We start from the raw sequence: 24,975 nt of genomic DNA, 5'->3' as shown, positions 1-24,975 counted from the left end.
TGCGCCCTCTCTAATTTAGGTGACAGTTGCGAGTTATCTTCCCTTGATGAGGCCCACAAAGAACCTCTCACAGTCTCTAAATTGATTTTAAAGTTTCTCCCAAATTAAACCAGGAAACAGCAACTGTGATAAGCCTTGCTCAAAACTACACAGCTGTGTCCCATATGTATAAGAAGATATCGATTTCAAATAATTATTGTAATAGCCATGGCGCAGATTGTACAGTGGAACTACTGAGCGCTGTCGACTCAAGCTGAGATATGATCAGGGCTGTGATTTTATTATCTTTACGTGAAATATAAATTATAGGTTTTATTGCTACTATTATTTACGTATCGACATTGTCTCATGTGTGTAGTGTTACTGATTAAGCGACTCCAATCATAAAGATTGAGTTAGCAGACAAAGTTGTGTCTGAATGACTGCAGTCAAATTTACTAGGATTTTCCAGAGCCCATTTATCAGAGAGAGAAATGGGGGTGCGGCTCTTGAGATCGGTCTTAGGAGTGTAGCATGTTTTGCCCCACCCCCATTTTATGTTACATTTATTTTATGAACACTCCACTTCGAATTGTAACACCAGAGACCATATACCGGTATATGGTCTCTAGTAACACCTGCCAAACAATTTCGTTTCTATGCAGCTAGATAGAGGTAATTCTTCATATGGGAATATTTTTTAAAGGCTACCGGTAAAGGGACCACATGGTTGATCGTCGATCAGGAGGAATCTGCTAAAAATCATGATATATTTTTGTGTGCTACATGAGTGAATTGTATGCATGATGCATAATCTATTTTTGTGTGCTATATGAGTGAAAGAAGACTAACTTGTTTCGTATGGACGGTAATATAATATTTGTCCATTAAAGCCTTTAAAATTGAAATTATTTAGATGTATCATAAGTACCACATACATGTAGTCGGACGCACTTTTATGCAGCATGAAGTGGGCACAGAGACGCTGCAGAACACGCGGGGAAAGCATGATTTTACGTTCGCTTCATCGAGTACCTTTCATCATTCCTCACAGCGTAACAGATTGTGTTTGTGTGTTAAGAACGGGAATGTATGACAACTCAATTTTGTCCAAAATAATGACAATTATTTTTTTTTAATAAACGTTCAGCTAAATATCACGTGCGTATTACGACCAACTGGTCCCTTTTAATTATAAGATGTATTTTGTCTTATGCTTTTATCGATTCAGCAAGGTTATACCTTTGAGCACACGGTAACTTCCTTATAATTATTGTTTTATGGTAAAAAGAAAACCCAGAATAATGTCAGCACACGCTTTCTCACTTAAACAGATTTCTCAAATTCTTATCATTCCATTCTTTGACAAGTCACTACACCGTCAGTTTTAAAGCTATTCAGTTATTTTTTTTCATTTGGAGGGATGTCATTGTAGATTATGAATCCACTCTTTACTCAATACCGACCACGTGGTCCCTCTACCACTAACCTTCCCCATATGCAGATATCATTGTGGTGCTCGATTCTCATTGTGAATGTAACGTGAATTGGTTACCCCTTGTGCTGCAAAGAAGTGCACTTAACAGATACTTTATGTTCATTCACCAACCATGCTATATAGAACTGCACCTCAACCTTATATCCTCCATGTCCTAGCTACATTGAATTGCACTTAACCATCACCTTATGTCCTCAATGTCCTTGCTATACATGGATTGCACTTTACCATCACCTCATGTCCTCAATGTCCTAGGTATATGGAATTGCACTTTACCATCACCTTATGTCCTCAATTTCCTTGCTATACATGAATTGCACTTTACCATCACCTCATGTCCTCAATGTCCTAGGTATATAGAATTGCACTTTACCATCACCTCATGTCCTCAATGTCCTAGGTATATAGAATTGCACTTTACCATCACCTCATGTCCTCAATGTCCTAGGTATATAGAATTGCACTTTACCATCACCTCATGTCCTCAATGTCCTAGGTATATAGAATTGCACTTTACCATCACCTCATGTCCTCAATGTCCTAGGTATATAGAATTGCACTTAACCATCACCTCATGTCCTCAATGTCCTAGGTATATAGAATTGCACTTTACCATCACCTCATGTCCTCAATGTCCTAGGTATATAGAATTGCACTTAACCATCACCTCATGTCCTCAATGTCCTTGCTATACATGAATTGCACTTTACCATCACCCCATGTCCTCAATGTCCTAGGTATATAGAATTGCACTTTACCATCACCTCATGTCCTCTTTGCCCTTGCTATATATAATAGGACCACGTGCCACAACTCTTGATTTTTCATCGTTTCATCAGTTTGTATTCATAATTGTGTCCTATTTTTATTTACCTTTTTTAATGTATTTTCTTCATGTACACCAAATGTTGTTCCCCAGCCATGGAAGGTGGAAATGGTGCCGTGCTCAAGGGTGGGGCACATCAACCGTCTTACCCTGCCGTCCTCGCTCAGTAGGAAAACACACACCCCGCTACGTATGTCCGTCATGAATCATGTGAGTACCTCTGTTGTATCCACACAAAGCGTTGCATTGTTCGATTACACCCATTATAAGGTATCAGTATCCAGTTTCCTTGCTATCATCTTTTATGATGTATCCACATAAAACAGACATAGCGTGAAGACAAAGATCACTGATGCATGCATTACCAAAAGCATGCATTTATGAATAAAGAAATAATGAAGTGAAGAAAAACAAATTAAAAGACACATTAATCATTCAGTTATTTAATACACGAATCTGCAACCGAGTAAAGGAATCTATGGATTAGAAAATGTGCGTCAAGGAATGAGTGTGGTGATTTCGTGAACAGTTGACTTATTTTGATAATACAAAGTAATAGATATAACTCTGAATTGGTTTTGATAGAATTATGTCCGTGTGGCGGAGGGATGGAGGGATGGATGAGTACAAGGAATATTTCTCCACTCGGAAACCAACACTTAGACAACAGACACATGACGTGAACGTCGCTGACCAGTTGGACCTGAAGAAGAGGCTGGGCTGTAAGATTTTCAAATGGTTCTTGGACAATGTCGCTCATGACCTTCTAAAACACTTTCCTCTCCCCCTTACAAACAAAGCGTGGGGTCATGTACGTGATCATGCAAGTTTCACTTACAAAATATAGATGTGATGTTAAAACTTAGTTTACACACATTTTGAATAATAGTATTATTATGTAATCTCTATGACGTATATAGACAAAACTTGATAATAATAATAATGACATATTTCACCAGTATAATCAGCCAACCGGATCCTTTTGTCTGGAACTTAAAACTCAAAATAACTTGCCGCACCATAATTGCAAGCCAGGCAAGGGTCATGGGAATGCAGAATGAAATCCTCGGTTGTTTCGCTAGAATATTTAATTATTGAGGCTGTATCCATAGTTCCTTTGTTTAATGGTGAAACACAAACTATTTTCTCTCCTTACATTAAAATACTAGCTTCTGGCTGGTCAATGAGCGGGCAGTTATTTTCCACGCTAAAAGCGGCGTAAAACCAAACTCACTCATTTATTATATGATGGAACGGATGTCCACATACCAATCTTTGTGTTGCAGATCAAGGAACGATAAGAGCCATTGCTTCGGGAAGGGGACATGGTTATAACTGGTGTCTGTGGAGGCGAGAGAAGGAATATTTTCATGTCAGTGTATCCCCAGGAAATCCAACTCACAATCCACCAATCTAATTACTATCCTGCAAAGCTAATCTAATACATCACATTGTAGGAGTTCAGGTAAAATGCGGGAGAATTCTTTCTTGTTTTCGATTGATTTCTCAGCAGGCTATATGGAATTTGTACCCGCCTGTGAGCGGACAACATGGAACATATTTGACCGCTCCTAAACCAATCAGGAGCTAGTAGACCCGTGAATATCCGGGCGAGAATAGGTCTTCAGCAGCCCATGCTTGCCGTAAGAGGTGACATACGGGATCGGGTGGTCAGGCTCTCTGACTACGTTCATGCATGTCATCGTTTACCAATTGCGTAGATCAATGCTCATGATATCTATAACTTGATTGTCTGGCCCAGACGTAATTATTTACAGACCGCCGTCAAAAAGCTGGAATATTCCTGAGTGCGGTGTTAAACAACAAACATACAATGCAAGCTAGTATCGTACTGTAACGTAAGATAAAACAGTTTCAACAAACAGTGTTCAGTACGTTTATGTGTCATATTGTATGATGAAAGGGGTGTTTTTTGAAGATGAAATGTTTTTTTATTGTCTTTTCCTTGTTACAGAAATAGCCGTTTGATAATTTCTTAATTGGAATATCAATGTAATGTAAACTATATGCATTATTCTAGTGCAAATACCACTGCTGTGATATATGTAATTATTTGACAGAATGTCATTGTAGGCAAAGCTGATTTCTGTTTTCAATGATCAGTTCCCTGTCTGTAGTCGTTCGTTGCTGTGTAACGAACCCTATAATATTTCTAGTCCTTAATATCGTCCCTGGGGCGAGCCAGAAACCTCGGACCCACGGCTCCATTCCCATATTTTCCCGGATCATGTTTCTAGGTTTGACAGCATCACACCCGTGCTCGTGAGTTTCACAAATTGAGTTTTGTAACCTGCGCGCGCGTGTGTTTATTTATATATATACTGTGCTATATCCAACACGCTAGGTTTGCAACTGAGATCCAAGAAGAACAGTCGGACACTACTCAGGGTCATCATTCTGCACACAAGAAGTTTTCTTGTTCCTTTTGGTTTTTGACACAACGTCAAAGAAGACATTTTCACGTTTCACGTAGACCACACTTCAGCCCCCTGTGGACAGATACTCACAGACGAGTTTCACCCCAATCGATCAAGCAGGCCTAGAATATACGTCGACAATGTTGATCGTTTACAAAAATTACAGAGGAAAATGATGATTTTGTAGGTGAGCTTAATGAAGCTCCAAATAACTTAACATTATTTTATATAGTCGATCTGTCTACTGTCTGAGTGACTGCTTCATTTCATAAACAAACATGGGATACTTTGGCAGAATCATATATTATTCAAAATACATATCATACACTTTATAAAGCCTCATAGTATTCATTCCCTGACGTTCTGTATGTAAAGAAAGCTCTGTTTATAGCACGACTTGTATACATCTCTAAATGTCAGGAATGGTTGACTTGAGATGAAATATACGTCCACGTGATGTTGCTGTCGTCTCTTGTGCCTGCTTTCCCTCGGATATCGTCCAGACCAGAAAGCGCCAGCCCCAGAAACACAAAACGGAAAAGTTGTTACCAGGAGCAAATGTTAAGGATACGTTTCACCTGATACGTTTCACCTGAACATCACAACGAAACATTCTGGACGCATTAGATTCAATTCCGGAAAAAAATGCCGACGAGTTTCCTTTAAATCATATTTCATATCATATGTTGATTGTACTGTTTTGCAGTTGCTTGACTTGTTCACACGTTGACGTTAGCATCTATGTTTAAAGATTATAGTGTACTTACCAATTGGAAGATAATAGGATGCCAGGTTGTGTTGTTTAATTAAAAACATATGTACAATTTGCAAATCAAGCACAGGTTGGTGAGAAAAGTAAATGAAGCATTTCAAAGCAGAATAGGAATATCCATGTTCATTCATACACCACAACAACCACTCACATCTTTCTCACTGTCCACCTTGGTTTTCAATAGGAAGGCATACGAACGTCTGAACAATAGGCGTAAAGTATGCAGCAGATAATGCATTGTAAAAATGAAATGAAACATTGACTAGGGCTGTACGTGTTACTGTATCACCATCGTAGGACATTATGTACATGCTTAGCTGTCTTACATTCTCCACTGGGACATTTAAGTCTTCATTTTATACTGATAAAGTTTAGGTGCTGCTTTATGTCTTGTATTTGGAGTATAGTGAGTTTTCTATATTTGTAAATATTTATACCTGACGAGGGTTCCGATGTACAAGCGACTTGACCCGTTTCAAATGATAAACCTTGGCAAGGTGCTCCTCCATACTGTGGTACTGGGTTGGTGCAGGTCCTTGACCGTGTCCGGACTGTTGTGGCATAAATTCCGCATGTTGCAGAGCAGGGAACCAGGGACCACTGACTCCAGGCAGCATAGCCTCCATCAACTGAAATAATCAACAAACAGAAAACCGTTAGAATCATGATTATATTTTAGGACACCCTTGTGGTTTGTTTCACAAGTTGGTTCACAATTTTTCTCATCTTAAACATACGTTTTCCATTAATATAAAACATGCAATCGAATGAGTCACATAAAACAAAGGTGTTTTTCATACTCATATATTATATATAAATACCATTAGTAATTGTTTTATATCTCATCGTACCTCGACATGAGTTAAGACCACAAGTGAAAGAGCTTGTATCAAAAGTTGGTCCAGAACAGGGTGCTCCTCCATGATTTGGCACTGGGTTGGTGCAGGTCCTTGACCGTGTCCGGACTGTTGTGGCATAAATTCCGCATGTTGCAGAGCAGGGAACCAGGGACCACTGACTCCAGGCAGCATAGCCTCCATCAACTGAAATAATCAACAAACAGAAAACCGTTAGAATCATGATTATATTTTAGGACACCCTTGTGGTTTGTTTCACAAGTTGGTTCACAATTTTTCTCATCTTAAACATACGTTTTCCATTAATATAAAACATGCAATCGAATGAGTCACATAAAACAAAGGTGTTTTTCATACTCATATATTATATATAAATACCATTAGTAATTGTTTTATATCTCATCGTACCTCGACATGAGTTACGACCACAAGTGAAAGAGCTTGTATCAAAAGTTGGTCCAGAACAGGGTGCTCCTCCATGATTTGGCACTGGGTTGGTGCAGGTCCTTGACCGTGTCCGGACTGTTGTGGCATTAATTCCGCATGTTGCAGAGCAGGGAACCAGGGACCACTGACTCCAGGCAGCATAGCCTCCATCAACTGAAATAATCAACAAACAGAAAACCGTTAGAATCATGATTATATTTTAGGACACCCTTGTGGTTTGTTTCACAAGTTGGTTCACAATTTTTCTCATCTTAAACATACGTTTTCCATTAATATAAAACATGCAATCGAATGAGTCACATAAAACAAAGGTGTTTTTCATACTCATATATTATATATAAATACCATTAGTAATTGTTTTATATCTCATCGTACCTCGACATGAGTTACGACCACAAGTGAAAGAGCTTGTATCAAAAGTTGGTCCAGAACAGGGTGCTCCTCCATGATTTGGCACTGGGTTGGTGCAGGTCCTTGACCGTGTCCGGACTGTTGTGGCATTAATTCCGCATGTTGCAGAGCAGGGAACCAGGGACCACTGACTCCAGGCAGCATAGCCTCCATCAACTGAAATAATCAACAAACAGAAAACCGTTAGAATCATGATTATATTTTAGGACACCCTTGTGGTTTGTTTCACAAGTTGGTTCACAATTTTTCTCATCTTAAACATACGTTTTCCATTAATATAAAACATGCAATCGAATGAGTCACATAAAACAAAGGTGTTTTTCATACTCATATATTATATATAAATACCATTAGTAATTGTTTTATATCTCATCGTACCTCGACATGAGTTAAGACCACAAGGAAAAGAGCTTGTATCAAAAGTTGGTCCAGAACAGGGTGCTCCTCCATGATTTGGTACTGGGTTGGTGCAGGTCCTTGACCGTGTCCGGACTGTTGTGGCATTAATTCCGCATGTTGCAGAGCAGGGAACCAGGGACCACTGACTCCAGGTAGCATAGCTTCCATCAACTGAAATAAGCAACAAACAGAAAACCGTTAAAATCATGATAATATTGTTGGGCTCTCTTTGTGGTTTGTCTTACAATGAAACTATAGTGATGCTGTTTGTAATTGGAGTAGAAGGTGTACTGCTTAGATACCTGGACATTCACACAAGAAACAGTTCTGGCTTAGAGTTTCAGTCAAATTTCCGATACAGTCCTCTCCGCCGTTCTGGGGAGGTGTACATGTTCTCGTCCTACTTCTGGTCTTTGTTGCTGATGGTCCACACGTCACAGAACATGGAGGATTGCTCCAAACACTCCAAGTAGAGATAACGCCATCAACTGAATAAAACAATATCCTCATTATTTCTCGTCTCAGACAAACGTTTTGTATTTGTTTTAAGCATACGATCGAATGAGTCACATAAATCAAAGTATTCTTTTTCGTAATTGTTTTATATGCAATCGTACCTGGACATGAGTTAAGACCACAAGGAAAAGAGCTTCTTTCGAAAGTTGGTCCTGAACAGGGTGCTCCTCCATGATTTGGTACTGGGTTGGTGCAGGTCCTTGACCGTGTCCGGACTGATGTGGCATTAATTCCGCATGTTGCAGAGCAGGGAACCAGGGACCACTGACTCCAGGCAGCATAGCCTCCATCAACTGAAATAATCAACAAACAGAACATGTTGAATATATTCATCAATTTAGGGTTTCTTCTGAAGGTCTCCTCTGTTGTGCACGCGGTGTATGAAGTCTTCATAAGCAATCAAATTTTAGAGTTTGAAAGACACTCGTTCTTCTATTTGTAGCGACATTTCAGAGCTTCTTTCTTCCTCTTCATCAGATGCTTACTGCATGTAACGTAAGGTTTATGTGGAACTTACTGCACAACCAACCACTCCACAGTTTCTTGGTTCAGTGTCATATGTTTGATTTGATTGCTCAAGCCATGCTCTTGCCTTTAAAGTGGTTAAAGAACAAAGCGATATCATTTAGTTATTTACACAATGACCAGGATGTTCGCTTCACTGAATCTGAATATAAAGCATTCTGTCGTGTTTATCTTTGACTCATTTAAAAACAAGGAACTATTTTAAATACTTAATTGGTACTCTCTTTTATTATTTAAGTTTCTACGCATATCAGGAAAATATAAGGATTTTCAAATAGATATTTAAACATATGATTCAAACATCATGTTACTTATCATTAATTTTATTATATTGTTTGCAAAAGTTAAAGGTGTAGTTTCCATTGCGTCACACACACTTGCGTGCACGCTGCTATATTTCAGCTCATAACTATGTAATGTACCTGGACAGTCATTTAGGCCACAGTAAACTTGAAAAGCTTCATTTAAATTCCCTGTACATTCCTTCCCACCATTCTGGGGAGGCGTGCATGTCCTCGTCTTGACTCTCATCTTTGTTGCCGACGCTCCACATGACACAGAGCATGGAGGATTGGTCCAAGCGGTCCATATTGACAAAACTCCATCAACTGTGAAAGAGATAATAATTATAAACATGAAGTAAATGTGTTTTCAAATAACGTTACAGATATCAAATATATATTTAGTTACATTAAAACTGTTCAAAAATTAGGAATCAAATGAATGACGGTTGTGAAAATAAATGGGTGAATAGACAGATTTTCAATTACGACTGATGACTTCATCTGTTTGTATTATAGTATCAGCGACATATGTACCGCATGATCATGGGTAAACATTAATTATAAAAAAAAGGTAATTCCCCATGACAGAAATGTACTCTTTAGTGATGTAGTGGAAACACATTGTAATTTACGATGCCTTAAAATTATCATTATTTGTATATCCGTACTATAACTAACTACAGTTTCAAATAAGTTTAAAAGTAAAACAAATATAATCAACCAGGTATAACACGTATCTAAATATAATTAATAAAACTGTACGTTTATCTCCTACACGTACAAAGAAGCTTTGAAAGGGAAAGGCAATGGATTATGTTATCTATATACAATACGACCTGGGCATGCGTCAAGACTACCAAGGCTTGTTTCAAAAGATGGCCCTGTACAGGATCTTCCTCCATGATTGGGTACTGGGTTCGTGCAGGATCTGAACCTAGTCCTGACTGAGGTGACATTAGCTTCGCATGTTTCATTGCAAGGGACCAGGGACCAGTCGCTCCAATGAGTGTAGCCTCCATTAACTGAAATCAGAAACAAATTGAAAAATTGTACAATCATACGTGTGCTCATAGGTGAGTGTTGCTGAATATTTAGTCCACTTTCGTCATTTGAGATCACAATCCCCTGATTCCAACCACAGGATACCCCTTTAAACTGCAGATGTATTAATAAAAGACATAACTCTGTGGCAAGGCTCAAACTGCAGATGTTCTACCAAAGGACATCCCCCCGTGAACTGGCTCATTTTGTTGTTGCTGTAACTCGCCAATCAGCTGAACAACATTCAGTCCATAAATAATTATTTATCCTCAGCCAAGAGGATATTGTTAAAGAAAAAAACTCGGTGACATTAAAAATTTGAAAGCATGATGTCTTTTATATACAATCTTATCATCATATTTTACATTGTATTTATCATAATCCTCTCAAACCAATATTCAGATTGCAATGAAATCTGCATTTGGGTTTATTTTTACATGTTTGTACAGTTCTTTTGTGACAAAGGAGGTAGGGTCATGTCAAGACATCGCTTGTAGGTGGATACAGTATAGCTTAACCAATATCCAGGGATTTGATCGGAACAAAATGGTCACAGAAAGAAAGTTCTTGACAAAAAATACTGCTGAATGTTGAAAAATGAATTTGCCTGACACAAGACTTGTGTTGCAAGATGTGCATAAACAATGTATATTATCAATTAAAAAAATATCTGGTTTTGCAGCTGTTGCTGAAAAATATCCAGTCTCCAAAGAAAATCCAACCCCACATCCTTCAGAATATCGAATGATCAGAGTCCCTTAGGCCTAAACGTTCACTTAAGTCCACCATACACTTGGAACGGACATAAGAACGTTTATATTGTGGTTTTATAATTACTGCTCACACATATTAATTTTGCACGTTTCTCAGTTGAGAACTGTTGTTCGGTACCCAAAACAATTCTGTCAATCAAAACTTCAGCGCACCCTCTTTTTTAATTTAACTGGCGGTATAATGTAACCTTAATGTGAATATTTACCGAAAACTGAACGTTTCACACACGACAGAAAGCTTTATAGATTTAATATGATTTTTGTCAACTCGAACATTGTCCAACATTTTTTGTAAGTAAGTTTCATTTGGCAAATGGGTAAGTTTGGTACCTGGACATCCATTCAAGCCACAGCATTGTGTTTGAGTTTCAGTTAAGGGTGAAAGGCATTCGCCGAGGCCTTCGTTGGTACGTGTGCAGGTTCTCGTCCTCCTTATGGTCTTCGTTGTCGATTCTCCACACACCTCAGGACAATCACCCCAAACACTCCAAACACTCCAAGGAGAGAAAACTTCATCAGCTGTTTCTTTGGCCGTAATTAAGACAACATAACCATGCATTTCAATTCTGTGTTGGTATTTACCAAAAAGACACAAATGTTGGTAATATTGTCAGTGACTTACTTATCTATCAAACGATTCAGACAACTAGTTCTGAATTCTGAACACTTTTTTATGCTTTGGCTGAAATGATAAGGGGTGGAATTCATTATGTCATGTGATACTTGTTACGTTTCATACTTTTATTCTTGAATTATTTACAATATAAGCACCACATTAAATATGGATAAACCATCCCGAAACGCACCGTACAGTTTAGTACAGTAAATTGTGTCTGGACGAGTATAAAGCTTCAGATGTCCTTCAAGCTCATGATATACAAGTTCCTAAACAGGTGCTTTACTGCTTTTAGTCTTGATAAATTATTCATGATATTTCGTTATATCGTGAACATGCAAAGCATCTCTGACAACCAGTGCATGATTGGCTTGGAAATATTTGGTAATGAAAGAAAACATGTCGAATGCAGTGCATGTTTCGTCAAGCAGAGGTAGTTTGTAGTGAGGAAAGGTACATTTGCCTTTAAAGGCTCAGACGCATGTACAAATAGCAGCCTGATGCATGAGAAGAAAGGCATACTCAAGCCTGCTAACAGTCGGACTGACACTGACATTATTTTACATAGCTGTTAGCAGCAAGTAACGAACTTGCGTGAAAAATAATAGAATTCTGTCCAAACATTTAAAACTCTATAATTCATAAAAATATCCCCAGAACGTCCATCACTTTCAAGATAAACTGATAATCGTCACACTTCATCAAACACATAATTATATGTTATGTGACAGTGTACATTGTAACTGTATTTATGTTGATGTAGTTGGCAGAAATCTATTGAGACGCTCATAAAATGGCAAATGTTTGCCTTTAGTGATAATACAACAGCAACTCGTATAATATTGTGTTTAAATTGTGACAAAGATATAGAGTGACCTCCCTTGGTCTGTGTGTTTAACTTGAGAAATCCGTCCAGCGCTTGTCAGAGTCAAAAGAAGTTTATTGTACAAAAGGCCTCCGGCCCATATACAAGAGAGAGTTACGTATGTAGATACAATCATAAATGTTACACATTGGGATATTCACGTTGTTTAATAATTCATTTCTTTTGGCTAATGCATGCTTAATATTAGATTCGGTCTTTGTCGCCAGAATAACTACAAAGGCGTTTATCGGTGACATTGTTATGAAATAATCTTGTATGTGTTGCTTTCATTGTAAAATGGACAAACACAAAATGATGTTCATTTTCTATCTCTAGATCACATATTGTGCACATTCTTTTCTGTTTTTCAATGGACAGTTTTCTTACTTCATTTGCAAATAGGTCTAGTAAACCAAGTCGATATTTAATAAAATGTTTTCTTAAGTTTTCCGGAGTGAGTACTGATACATATATTTATGGTTGAATTAAAGTCTTGAAAGTTTTGTAATATTCATAATGTCAACTATCCTCTAAAGTGGAATGCCATTCTTGGTAGCATAATGTTTTTTTGATTTTTCTAAATTCATTAAGAAACTTATTTACATTTCCAGCTGACTGTCATAGCCATATAAAACATATTCCTTGTATGCGATGTCCAAATATTCTTTCCCATGTTATCTACATGTAGAAGTATGTAATAAGGTAATTTAGGGAGACGTTATTCATGAATATGAAGGGTTTTAAACCAGTATTTTAAACATCTGATCTGAGAGTTAATATATAATGGGTATCTACCACATTCACCATAAACCATACAATTTGGTGCAGAAGATCCGACACAAAGAATTTTTTTACATTTTAATAAGTGTAATATTCGCTACCCTCCCGGGATTGGAGAGCTCCACTGTCGTTGGTGGTTATTTGATTGAGTGATTAGCGTATGCTTAATAATACTGACACGGCATAGATTTTGTGTGTGAAATGTGTAAATTAGGGGATTATAATTTGATTTGACATTTTTTTCACTTGAGGTACATGTATTGTGATTCTAGTTCAAAGAAGCCTTTTCAAGAAATACCTGGCTCTAAGCATTACAAAGACAAACGCAAAAGTATTTGTTAACAAAATGCAGTTTGAAGAATGTGAACATAAGGGCTTCATTTTATAGTTTAACTAATGGAACTACAAATATGAAAACCGTCAGGCCAATATATTGTTTATGTGGACTTAATCTTTATAATGGCAAACAAGAGATCCATTTATATGATCGGAAGCTTTGTATTGACCCAGTGAGAGCAAACAGTCTCACAGTGGAAGAGATACCTAAAATCACCGGAGATGCCTACGTCCGAACGAAATGTGAGTAATTTGGGTGTGACAGTAATTTAGCTGTAGAGGAAAGTTTGGGATGATCCTGTAGGACAGATGCATGTGAAAAGCAAGAATTCAAGAATGCAAGAATAGTGATAAGCTTTAAGCATCAACTGAGGTTGAGATTATTGATATACTCACTTTGGCAGTCATCAGTTATCTCAAAAGGTTCTGACTGTGTTTCATATATGCGAAGACCACCATTTACTCTTTTACAGTCATATGTGTCACCTTCGCAGCAAAGCTTCCTGAACACGAATCTTCCTGATCCAAAAGTAGGTGAACATAGATCTGATGAGGCCCATTCACTCCATCCAGCACCTTAGGAGTGTCATGGCATGTATAAATATTTGGAACTGTATAAGGGAGTTTACCATGATATTTTAGAATCCTGTATTCTTATTAGTTCCTGCATCCTGTAAATTGGAAACATGATGCCACCAAACCCAACACAATGGATGTATTTCCTAATGAACAAGCAACCAAATGTAAGAATCTTTGGTAAGTTCACCAATGCTATTTTTCTGTTATCAGATGCATCATTGAAAAAGGTTTTACATAATGAAACATAAGTAATTTGAGTGAGTGATTTTGGTTTTACGCTGCTTCATGCATTGTTCCAACTACACTGCGAATAACACAAGGAATTGACTCCATACACAATTGGCTTCATATGCTTATAGTGTAACATGAGGTCAAAAATAGCAGAGCTTCGGTTACCCAAAAACATTAATGATTTTCACACACGATTCAAAGTATCACTGACCCGTATTAAAAGCATTTGACCTACACACCTACAATTCTTAATGACTGTACGTCAGGCAATCAATAAGCTGCACTCAGAATGCCATCAGATGTAGGTGACCCTACGATCCCCAATATCTGACAGGTAATGAACCTATCCATATTATTATTATCTTCCCGAGGCAAGTGAGTTAGCTGACTATTAAAGTCCAGTTTCCACCCTTGCCGAACTGGGCTGGTATTATAACTAACGAGCCTATGCATAGTCCAATCAAAATCGCGCTCCGAAATCGAAATCCGGTTCGTAAACTATCATTCAGATTCGGTCGATTTCAGGATTTGCAAAGCATGTGCACCGCTAACTCGTTGTCAACAGATATTTTCTAAATCTTTTCATGCTTTTAATCAAGGTTCTCACGTGATTTGTTGCACTTCGCGATGTAAGACTCGTTTTATCACAATATATAGATCTTGATTATCGATCAGATCGTCTTGACTTGGCGCCGCCGTTTTGTTTAAAGCAAATGCAAGCGATACTAGAGGTGAAAACTGATTGGTCGATAGAAGAGGAATAGAAGGGACATAACTCGTAACAGCCACTGGTGGCGCTACGATCGAGCCCAGTAATTCCAGCCTAGTTCGGAACTGTGTGGAAACTGGACTTTTAAAGTCAGTTAACTGTCTTGCCTCGAGAAGATGTATTATTAATGACAGTCCGACACACGGTCGAGGACATAACACGGTGTTGGTCAAAACGCAGTAAGCAAGCATGCCAATCGTTAGTGGCCCGAGACCCAATCAGTCAGCCGGTGACAGCAGATAGGAAACCGATAATATCCCACCCACATTAACACCAGCAACCTAATCTACGCCCAGTCGGCATAACCCGGTGCTAAGAAATGCAACTGTTCAAAACACACCCTTAACTCGTTAACTGTAACACTGGGTGCGATCAGACAGTGGACCCTACATCCACCAATGCTGGTAGAAATGGAGCCCATAGCAACCTATCCACGTCAACACATCTTCATTGCCTTTTCCCGTCAAACGATAAGTCTACAAGTGAAGTATAAAACTAAAGTAACATCTCGACCTAAAGAGTCAGTTATTTAATTTAACGACACAGTAAATAATTTTCCAGCTGTATCACGGCGCTCGGTTAATCATCAAGTACAGCAAACCAGTGTTTGAAAGCATGAGCAACGACCCACACTATCAGGATTCGATGACAACAGAATCCACCAAGTAATGAGAAATGCTGAATCTGCCAATGATATGATGGTGGTAATATAAGATATACTCAGCAACAAAAGTTCCTGTGACACCCCTTTCCAATCCGTTGCATACAAGAAAAACCTTTCTGATGTTCAAATGGGATACGAAAATATGAAAACATGTAGCACAAACGCAACCTCAGCAGAAAAGCATGATCTGATGGCAAAACGTGTCTTTCATGCAGCAACGCGTGTTTTAGGGATTCGGTATGCATTGTTTTTGCTTGTCTTGAAAACTGCAACATTGAAAAACATCACATTTTAATCATTATTTGAATTTTGGATATGCCATGCCTATCTGAAAATGACAGTTTGATGGCCTTTGGTATGCTCCAAACAGGAACGTCGCAGCGTGAAGTTGCTAGGCGATTGAACGTGCACAGAAACACCATTAAGACGTTATGGCAGTGAAGGGAGCAAGCATAACACTGCCAGATACCGACCAAGGAGTGGCAGGCCCCCCGTTACGAGCGTCCGTCAAGATCGTTGGATTCGAACCACCCATCTGGGAAATCGCTTTCAGCCTGCAACCATCACTGAGAGAACCATCCCTGGCCTTTTTCGAATATCGGCACAGACTGTACGTCGGCGTCTTCGACGTGACGGGATTGTTGCGAGGAGACCAGCCAGACGCCCTATTTTGACCAACAATCACCGCCGATTGGGTCTGCAGTTGTGTAGACAGCGAATGCGTTGGACGTCAGTTCAGTGGAGACAGGTTCTGTACACCGACGAGTCTCGTTTTCAGCTCTCCCACTGCGATGGCCGAATACGAGTATTCCCACGGTGCGGTTCTCGTTTTCAGCTCTCCCACTGCGATGGCCGAATACGAGTATTCCCACGCTGCGGTGAACGTTACGCTCAGGACAACATGGACCTGGCATGATTTTTCAGCAAGACAACGCCCGACCCCATGTAGCCAGGATTGTTCAACAAGCACTTGGACAGAACAACGTAAATGCGATCCCATGACCTGCTCGCTCGCACCGATCTTTCTCCAATTGAACACATGTGGGATGAAATGAACCGCCATCTCCGACGTTTACCACGTGCCCCCAAAACAGTTCAGGAACTGAGAAACAGGCTGGGGGGGATATGGGATGTCATCCCACAATACTATGTTAGACGTTTGATACGTTCAATGCGAAGAAGATGCATTGCAAGTTGCATGCATCTACGCAAGAGGGGACACACGCTACAGACGTGTGAATTGACATTTCTGTTCTTGCATCTTTCTCTTGTCATAACGTCATTTCTGTGCTAGATATGTGTCACTAAATGTGTAAACTTGTTTTACTGGTCCATTGGATGTTTGGAAATATGAATTCTTTCAGATGTGTGCGTCTACTTTGATCAGGTTTTTTGTTTTCTATCGTGTCACAGGAACTTTTGTTGCTGAGCATATACACGTTGTCAGCCGGATCCTCGCCGTATAAGATGTCATTATACCTCGAAAGTGGAAGTCGATACTAGTTACTAGTAGCTCTTCCTTCAGGCCTTTTTACCTGCAGATTCTTCACTACAAGGAAACGAACATCGCAAAAGGAATTCTCGATGATGATCGTTATTAGATACCATTTAAGGCATTTGACATAGAATTTGAAATGCAAAAGTAATATCCATAGTTTAAGAGGTTGTCCTTACCTTCGAATGCTTTTATTTGTTCTGAAAGTAGAAAGTGTAGATGCCAGCTTCCAAAAACTAACCTTTTACACATTATGTGTCTTGGATTAGTTTAGGAAATTTGAGCTTGACAATGACCTACAATATATTTACGCCTGATATTCATGACATTATTAACGAATACATTCATGCGATAAGCACTTACATGGATCTGATGATAGTATTAAGAGAGTGAGTGAATATAACATAACGCCGCACCAGCGATTACGCGGTGAATCTGATGATAGAAACTGGGGTCTAATTCTATTCCACTGACAGATAAAGTACATTCCATATACACCGCTGGAAAATACTTAACCTAACAATGCTATGATTATATGTCTTTTAACTGAACACCAAATGCAATAGTTCATATTCTTCCCCGCGAAATCACGCGCGATTCTTAATGTTGCCATACTGATAGACATTTTAAACTAATGTCCCCAAAAAAGTATACCAAAAGTTTGAAAGACTGTGAAAGAAAAACAAAGGCATGTCGAAATTCAATATGTACATTCTTAATTTTAGTTTTGCTTTACCATAATGTGGAAAACCATTATGATTGTTATCTATACAAAACAATTACGACTGACTGAGACACAAAGACAAATGTTTCACTGTCACGTAACTTGTTCAACATGACTTTAAACACGAAGCTGCACCAATAACATCAAACGTCGGGTGACGTTAGGGGTAATCCGCTGCCATTCCTCAAGGAGACATTGTTCCAGTTATTTTCTGATGGCTGGTGCTGCTGGTCGTCTTCTGATCTAAACTAATGTCCAAAAACAAGTATACCAAGAGTGTGAAAGACATACTTAATTTTAGTTGTGTTTTAACATAATGTGTAAAACCGCTTATGATTGTCAGCAAAACAAAAAGAATACGACTGACTGAGACACAAAGACAAATATTTCACTGTCACATAACTTGTTCAAACACGATGCTGCACCGATGACGTCAAACGTCGGATCCACTGCCATTCACCAAGGAGACATTGTTCCAGTTCTTGTCAGATGGCTAGTGCCGCTGATCTGTCGGTCAAGGATCCCATAAATGTTCGAAAGGGTTCATATCAGGAGAACATGCCGGCCAGGGTAAAGCGTTGTTCAGAAAGTTCCGTGTGAGCCTCGTCGTATGCGGTCATGTATTGTCTTGCTTGAAGACAATACTCGTCTGTATACTCGCTGCCGACCATGTTAAGGTAGAGCAATATCCACTTTCATCGGAAAACATGATGCGTCCCCAGCCCTCCACTTACCAATGTCGAAGTCGCCAGGCCCATGTCAACCTGTTACGTCGGTGTTGACGTTTTCACATCACTTCGCGGTAGGGTCGACGTGCTCTGATACCACGTTCTCTTAATCTCCTATACATATATTAATCTCTATCGACTGACCCTGTATCCCAGTGTCGTCGCTGTAATGAAGTGGTTTTGGAGTTGAATGGTCCGGATGTGGCTGTCGTCAATGGGCCTGGCCACCAGTAGTCTCCCTGTCTGTTGTAAACGTTACATCAATCTGACAATGTGGATTCAATCGTTCTTGCAACGGTTGCGTGCATAGCTCCTTGTTGCGCCATACCAACGGGTCTCTCCCTCTGTATAGCGGTTAAAAGTGGCATATTTTCTTGTTGCTTTTGGTTGATGTGTTCATAACGTGCCGTGTCACCAATTTTATATAGTATTTTTTCACGTGCATTGCGTTCTACGTTGCTCAAAGTCGTCGTGGCAAAATGCTCGATTTTTATAAGAAATTTATTTTTTTTCCTTGTCACCAAATACATTTGGTTGTATTCGTGCGACATATCTAAGTCTTAATTTATATTGACTTTCTAAGTTATCAAGAAAGTGAAAAACATTTTTAGTTGGTATACTTTCTTTTGGACACTAATTTACATTACCGAGCGAAGATTATGGTGCTAAGATAAATTCGTTCTCAACCGGTCCTTCTGGTTATCAGGTTAAGTATACCTCGAAACTGATCATCGCCTTACAACGTTAGCTATACCTTCAGACGTTTTTACCTTTAATCTTAACACACGAAGGCACCTGTGCGTCCTCACCTGTAAAAATACAATTTATCACATGCATGATATTATTATACTTATCAAACCTCCGTACCAATGACAGCCGTATGAGCTGACTGCATTATTTTCACATAAATGTATAAACACACTCAAAACTGAGTTCCTATGTTTACCAGGAGTGAGTGAGTAGGACTTAACGCCTCATTGAACAGTATTTCAGTAATATCATGGCGTGTCATCATGATGTGGGAAGAATGCCCGAAGTGATGCAAGTCTTACACTTTTGCAACTTTGGTGAGACGCTCGCGCACGGGTTTCTATCTGACAGACCGCGTAACAAAATCAGGGCGAATATGAGATTCGAACCCACGATCATAGGTTTCTGGCAAGCCTAAGGAACGCATCTATACCTATCGAATTCCGCCTTGGACGAAATGTTAAGGTCATCCACAAAAATGAAACGCCAGTTGACGCATTTACAACGTTAGGTAGACAATTGTCTTGTACACTACATAATGAGGCAGATTAAATACTGCTTTGATGGATTCCACGGTTCTGACAGGGCAAACCCATTGTCAGTTTGCTGAAAACTAAGACAGAACGTGGGGCAATCGGCCACTCAACTCAGCATCATTGGTAATCATAAGATTTTTCTTTAAAGATACCTTTCCGTTTGATGACTATACTGTTTTACTACTTACTTTGGATTGGTGCCATTGATTCTGAAAGTAGAAAGTGTCGAAGTTAGCTTCGGAAAACTAACCTTGTATACAAATAATGTGTATAATGTCATCGTAATCCTTTGGTCTACACAAACAAAGTAGAAAATAGAGTCATCAACGATGAACACATTGCTTCACATCAGCCACTACACACATCAAAAACAAAAATAAACTTGGTCCTTGTCAAATGTTTATTGACAAATGCGATGCTAAATGTATTATGCGTTTTTAAAAGGGCGTGATAGGGGGAATTCGCTCATAATTGTAGTCAAAGAAAGTTAATCACACTTTACAAAATATATAGCACACGAAAAGATCGAGAGTGGCGCCTTAATTACTATCCTTATTGCATAATGTAGGATTACAAGAAAAGACTAACTGACCAGGATTTGATAAATGATATTGTGATCAATGATATTGACAAGATCATGTTAATAAATAAATACATTTCAAATAGAGAGCGCTTTGATGCGTCACTTCAATATGTATTTGTGAAAAATGGCAGCTAAATGTACGCGGCGTGGGTCTAAACATACGCTTTACGATGCTTGCAGAGCAGGCAACAGCTTGTGGGCAAATATCGTAGATGTTTCATGTTGCATTGCCAATGCTGTTCTACATCCCTACATATACACACAGTTTTTATATCGAAAGTTCTTACCAGTCTGATGCAGAATGAACTGGAGGACTGCGAATGTGTTGAGAAATATCTACAAGAAAAGAGATGAACTCCATAGTCAAATTAACTTGCCAGGTTGAGTATGATTAGTGTTCAGAGAACAACACAATAACGTGAATGATGTGTAATGAAATTGGCAGTCAAGTACGATAATACCCAGTTTAATCAAATACGTGTTGGTGAGTTTAAAAGTATCGATGTCTTTGAAGAAATACATGAACTGGCCCATTTGTAGAAAGAACGAATCTATTCCAATAGAGGACAACATGCTTATAGTCGAAACATTTGTGTGTTGGATTACAGAATTGCGAAAATATACCCTAAAACACGATGGGGATACTCGCAAGTTACTTTAAAATTTCATAATGATTAGAGATATTAGTTTCTAGTAATAGATGTTTATAATAATAAACGAATTAGAAACAAAATGAAACCGGTAGAGAAGTATGACAGAAGATGTTATGACCGTCAACGATCTAGGAGGACGATAGGGGTTAGATGGGAAATTTGTGGATCTGTGCTGCATAATACCGCCACGGTTTGTCAAATATTCATTCACTCGATGAGCCATACTATGCCATACTACGCATGAATCTCCCAATTGCGATTTGATGGTGTCTGGCCGACTCCTCTTCCAGCGCCTGGCCAATAAGGTTAACGCACACCTCTTCTTGTGCCCATGACGTGTTCAGTGGGGGAATGGCCTGGGTTAATTGCTGGCCATGGCATTCTATTTATGTTGTGCTGCTTGACGATTCGTGCACGGTGAACACGGGCATTGTCGTCCTGGAAGACAAAACGTCGACCCTCACGCCTTGCAAAGCGAACATCAAAGGGTGGTCAGCATGAACTGTCCAGTGACCTTTCTTTGCACAAAATAGAGTGGGGTTCGCTCTGTCATTCTGATGCCACCCCATACCACAACCAATCCAACGCCAAATCTGTCATGATGTCTCAGCATGACATTGGCTTGACGTTCATTTCGACGTCGCCGGACACGGCCGCGGAAAATCAAGGAAAAGCATCGGAACTTATCTGAAACATGACGATTTGAAAGGGAGATAAGCTGCATGAAGACGATTTCTGAACCGTTACCCGTTACTCGTTTTCCCGTAGCCTGATGAAAGTTTTCAGCAAACGCCTCATCGCTAGACCATATACAGACATTAAACCGACATCACAGGCAGGCACGTTTGGATTGGGCTGAAGATCACGTCAATTGGACAGACCAGGAGTTGGCTCCAGTACTTTTCACTGATGAATCGATATACTGTCTAGACTTCACAGATCGTCGTGCCCGAGTGTGGCGTAGACAAGGAGCAATATTCCAACGTAGCTGAACATGACCGCTATAGAGGGGCTTAATCATGACTTGGGGTGGGACCAGTAGGGAACTGATCTCCTCGTCCTACAACGGGGAACGATGACGGTGTGCGCTACAGGGATACAGTCTGGATGTGTACGTGAGACCGTATGCTGGTGCAATCGGACCGGACTTCATCCTCAGGGACGATAACGCCCGACCTCATCAGGAGGCCTTTGTCCGCTTGGAGTGGCCAGCCCGGTCACCAGACATCAACCCTATCGAACACATGTGGAATGAGGGCTGCAGATCACCCTGTCATGATGCTCTGGCCTTCCGGCAACTCAACAGAATGGTGTATGGTGTGTGGTGTATTTGTCCTCCCTGACAGCAAAGCAAGGGAGATAATTGAACAAGGGGGTCAACTCTCCGAGTACTCGAGTATTACGTTATCTCCGAGTACTCGAGTATTACGTTACTACTCGCGTAGTTATCATACTCAACTCGTTCTCGAGTATCGTGTGACAGTTTCAGTCCTGCCTACATCAGGTATTCGGTGATAACTGGTGTGATTATCTTATCACATTTTGATGTATTATTTTGACCTCTGACCTCAGACATCTGTCTGAATCATCAATATATTAAAGACACTGAATAGTGTTTATGCCTGTAGACGTTATGGTAACATGCATTAAATATTAAATATTCTCCAAGACCATATAGCTCGCACTTATTGGTTGTTTTATAGAATTCAGACTTGCTTAAATGAGAAATTATAATGTTTCTTATCATTTTTTTAAAGTTGACAAAAAGCAAAGTACAACCTGGTAATAATTCACGTTTTGTTTGATACATTATCTTTGACTTTTTGACATGTTGTTTATGAATTTTGGATGCATCGTTTCATATTCAATGTACATTGACTACTCCCGATTCTCGACATGTCGAGTTGAGCGATGAGCACAAAGTCATACCAACAGACTCCCTACATGTACGTAAAGTATGTCGGTGTATATGCGTGACCAATTAACACGATGCTATTGATATCCATTCAGCCATGACTGCGGAGGGTATCGTATGCCCATGCCTCCAGGTGGGTCAGATTAGGTTTGTATGCCCCCGCTGACTTGTTCATAACTGATTCATATTCCCAACGTTGGTTTTCACTCGTTCTTTCAATCGTGTCAATCTCGTACTGTTCAAACATACATGTTGCATTTATAAAGGGTTTGTGAGGAACTAGCCTTCGCTTACGAGATCCCGGTACATGTCAGTCTAGACTTGCATAGATGTCTATTTATGGAGTTTCAATGCGATTGATATCTAGAGCTGATCTGCCAGTGCTGGTATTATCGGCGAACAGGAGTATCATTTCATAACATACATATCATTAATAAAATAAAGAATAACAATGGCTTAAGGACTGATGCTTTGATACCATATTGTTTTAACGTATTTAATAAATAGAGAATATTTCATGTTTCTCTCATTGAGTGACGGGGAAAAGGAGATATTTTCACTCGAGGTTATGCCACACGTGAACATATCTCCTTGTCCCCCTTCAAGAGATGAGAGAATGATATTTCACTCGACACATGGACTATCCTATATATTATATACTTTGCGTGTAGTTGTCTTCAGTAAAATGTAATTATTTCATGACAAATGGAAAACATTGAAACGTAAATTCTCCCTACCTCACCACAGGGACGGCTCACCACCACTGGTATTTGCGACTTAAAAAGTAGTTTGTGTTTGCAAAATCTTTGAAAAATTAAACAAAAGTATCAAAAAGTATTTAGGGTCAGAGGCATTCTTTATCATACACATATATGTGTTTATACAAAATCAACTGCAACAAAAATATTCTTGAAAACTACGAGACCGCTGTTGGTATCTAAGTATCTAAAATGGCGCTTTGCGAAACGAGCAGTCTCGGTTGACGAGTTAAATGAGAAATTTAAAGTTTATAACGAAACATTTCAAGAGAATAACAAACGGCGTGAAGCGTTATTGACTCCATGAATGACCATTTGTCATTGCTTTGCCTTGTCAATGTTTGAGTTAACGTAAAAAGGAAGTGAACAGTTTGATACGGGCCAAACACTTACGATAAAGAAATATTGAAATATTAGTACAGAAAACTATACAGAAATATTCATGTTGATCTAAGGAATTACATATTTGCTGATATATATATCGTCGTTGAAAAGTACTTGACTGTCCTGGTATAAATCGTGTTTGGTATTTACACAGTAAGTTATGATCTATAAGATGATTATACAATCTCTGGAAAACGATTAACTAAAAAAACTTACTGATTCATGATAATAGTGACATAGGTCTATTATCAGAAGGTAAAGATGTGCCCCACTTTTGGTACAGAGGAATGACAGTTGTCCTGTATGCCAACGTTTTAATTTCGTTCTTCTAAACAATGACTACTTGACAGAAATAATGACAGTTACAAAACCATATTCATAAGAAATCAGTTCCAAAAGTCGATTGTTCGATTCCGACTATAGATCAGCGTGTGTTTATGACAGTGATGATCCCTGGTGTTCGCGAAAAGGTGAGCGTATCCTGCCCCACCAGCGGCACCCGTCATAAACACATGCAAAAGCAAGTCAATGATTTACATGAAAAAGCATGGGAACAACTCAGATAGGGAATTACATTTTTGTCATTGATGCGTCAAATTACGTTGTGAAATGCAGACGCCAAGGGCTGGAGCTTCAGGAATATTGCTCGACATGATGGGAAAGATGAAAGTATTTAAGATGGTGAATGGACGATCTATAAAGACATAGACTTACCTTCAACAGCTTCATGGCTGCTGTTACTCTGTGAACATATCAGGTGAATGGTGAATGTTGTACAGCGGCACCAGCACTTATGTACAGGCTTTTGATTGCTACTTCAGTGACAACCTAAAACTTTGTAAA

At 39.2% G+C, this 24,975-nt stretch overlaps 1 protein-coding gene across 1 annotated transcript; it reads right to left on the bottom strand.

Moving 5' to 3' along the window:
- Nucleotides 1-5,864: 5,864 nt before the first annotated feature.
- On the bottom strand, nucleotides 5,865-24,975 carry LOC139443596 (coadhesin-like). The gene is made up of 16 exons (XM_071224559.1): nucleotides 24,847-24,975; nucleotides 20,710-20,758; nucleotides 20,028-20,048; nucleotides 19,324-19,362; nucleotides 17,281-17,301; nucleotides 13,760-13,939; nucleotides 11,097-11,291; nucleotides 9,789-9,974; nucleotides 9,091-9,276; nucleotides 8,245-8,436; nucleotides 7,930-8,115; nucleotides 7,607-7,798; nucleotides 7,193-7,384; nucleotides 6,779-6,970; nucleotides 6,365-6,556; nucleotides 5,865-6,142 (listed from the first exon to the last, which is right to left on the bottom strand). The coding sequence occupies exons 1-16, from the start codon at nucleotides 24,859-24,861 to the stop codon at nucleotides 5,865-5,867; spliced, it is 2,316 nt and encodes a 771-aa protein (XP_071080660.1). The 5' UTR covers nucleotides 24,862-24,975.

Source organism: Haliotis cracherodii, unplaced genomic scaffold (genome assembly GCF_022045235.1).
Source record: "Haliotis cracherodii isolate W230 unplaced genomic scaffold, xgHalCrac1.p SCAF_5, whole genome shotgun sequence".
Taxonomy (NCBI): domain Eukaryota; kingdom Metazoa; phylum Mollusca; class Gastropoda; order Lepetellida; family Haliotidae; genus Haliotis; species Haliotis cracherodii.
This window is presented reverse-complemented; position numbering and strand designations above follow the sequence as displayed.

What these genes read in the sequence shown, in the direction of transcription:
- LOC139443596 (XM_071224559.1), bottom strand. An exon ending in TTCGTGTGTTAAGATTAAAG is followed by an intron (nt 17,302 to 19,323) that starts GTAAAAACGTCT and finishes TTCTACTTTCAG; the next exon opens with AACAAATAAAAGCATTCGAA. An exon ending in TGGCCTAAATGACTGTCCAG is followed by an intron (nt 8,437 to 9,090) that starts GTACATTACATA and finishes TGATTATTTCAG; the next exon opens with TTGATGGAGGCTATGCTGCC.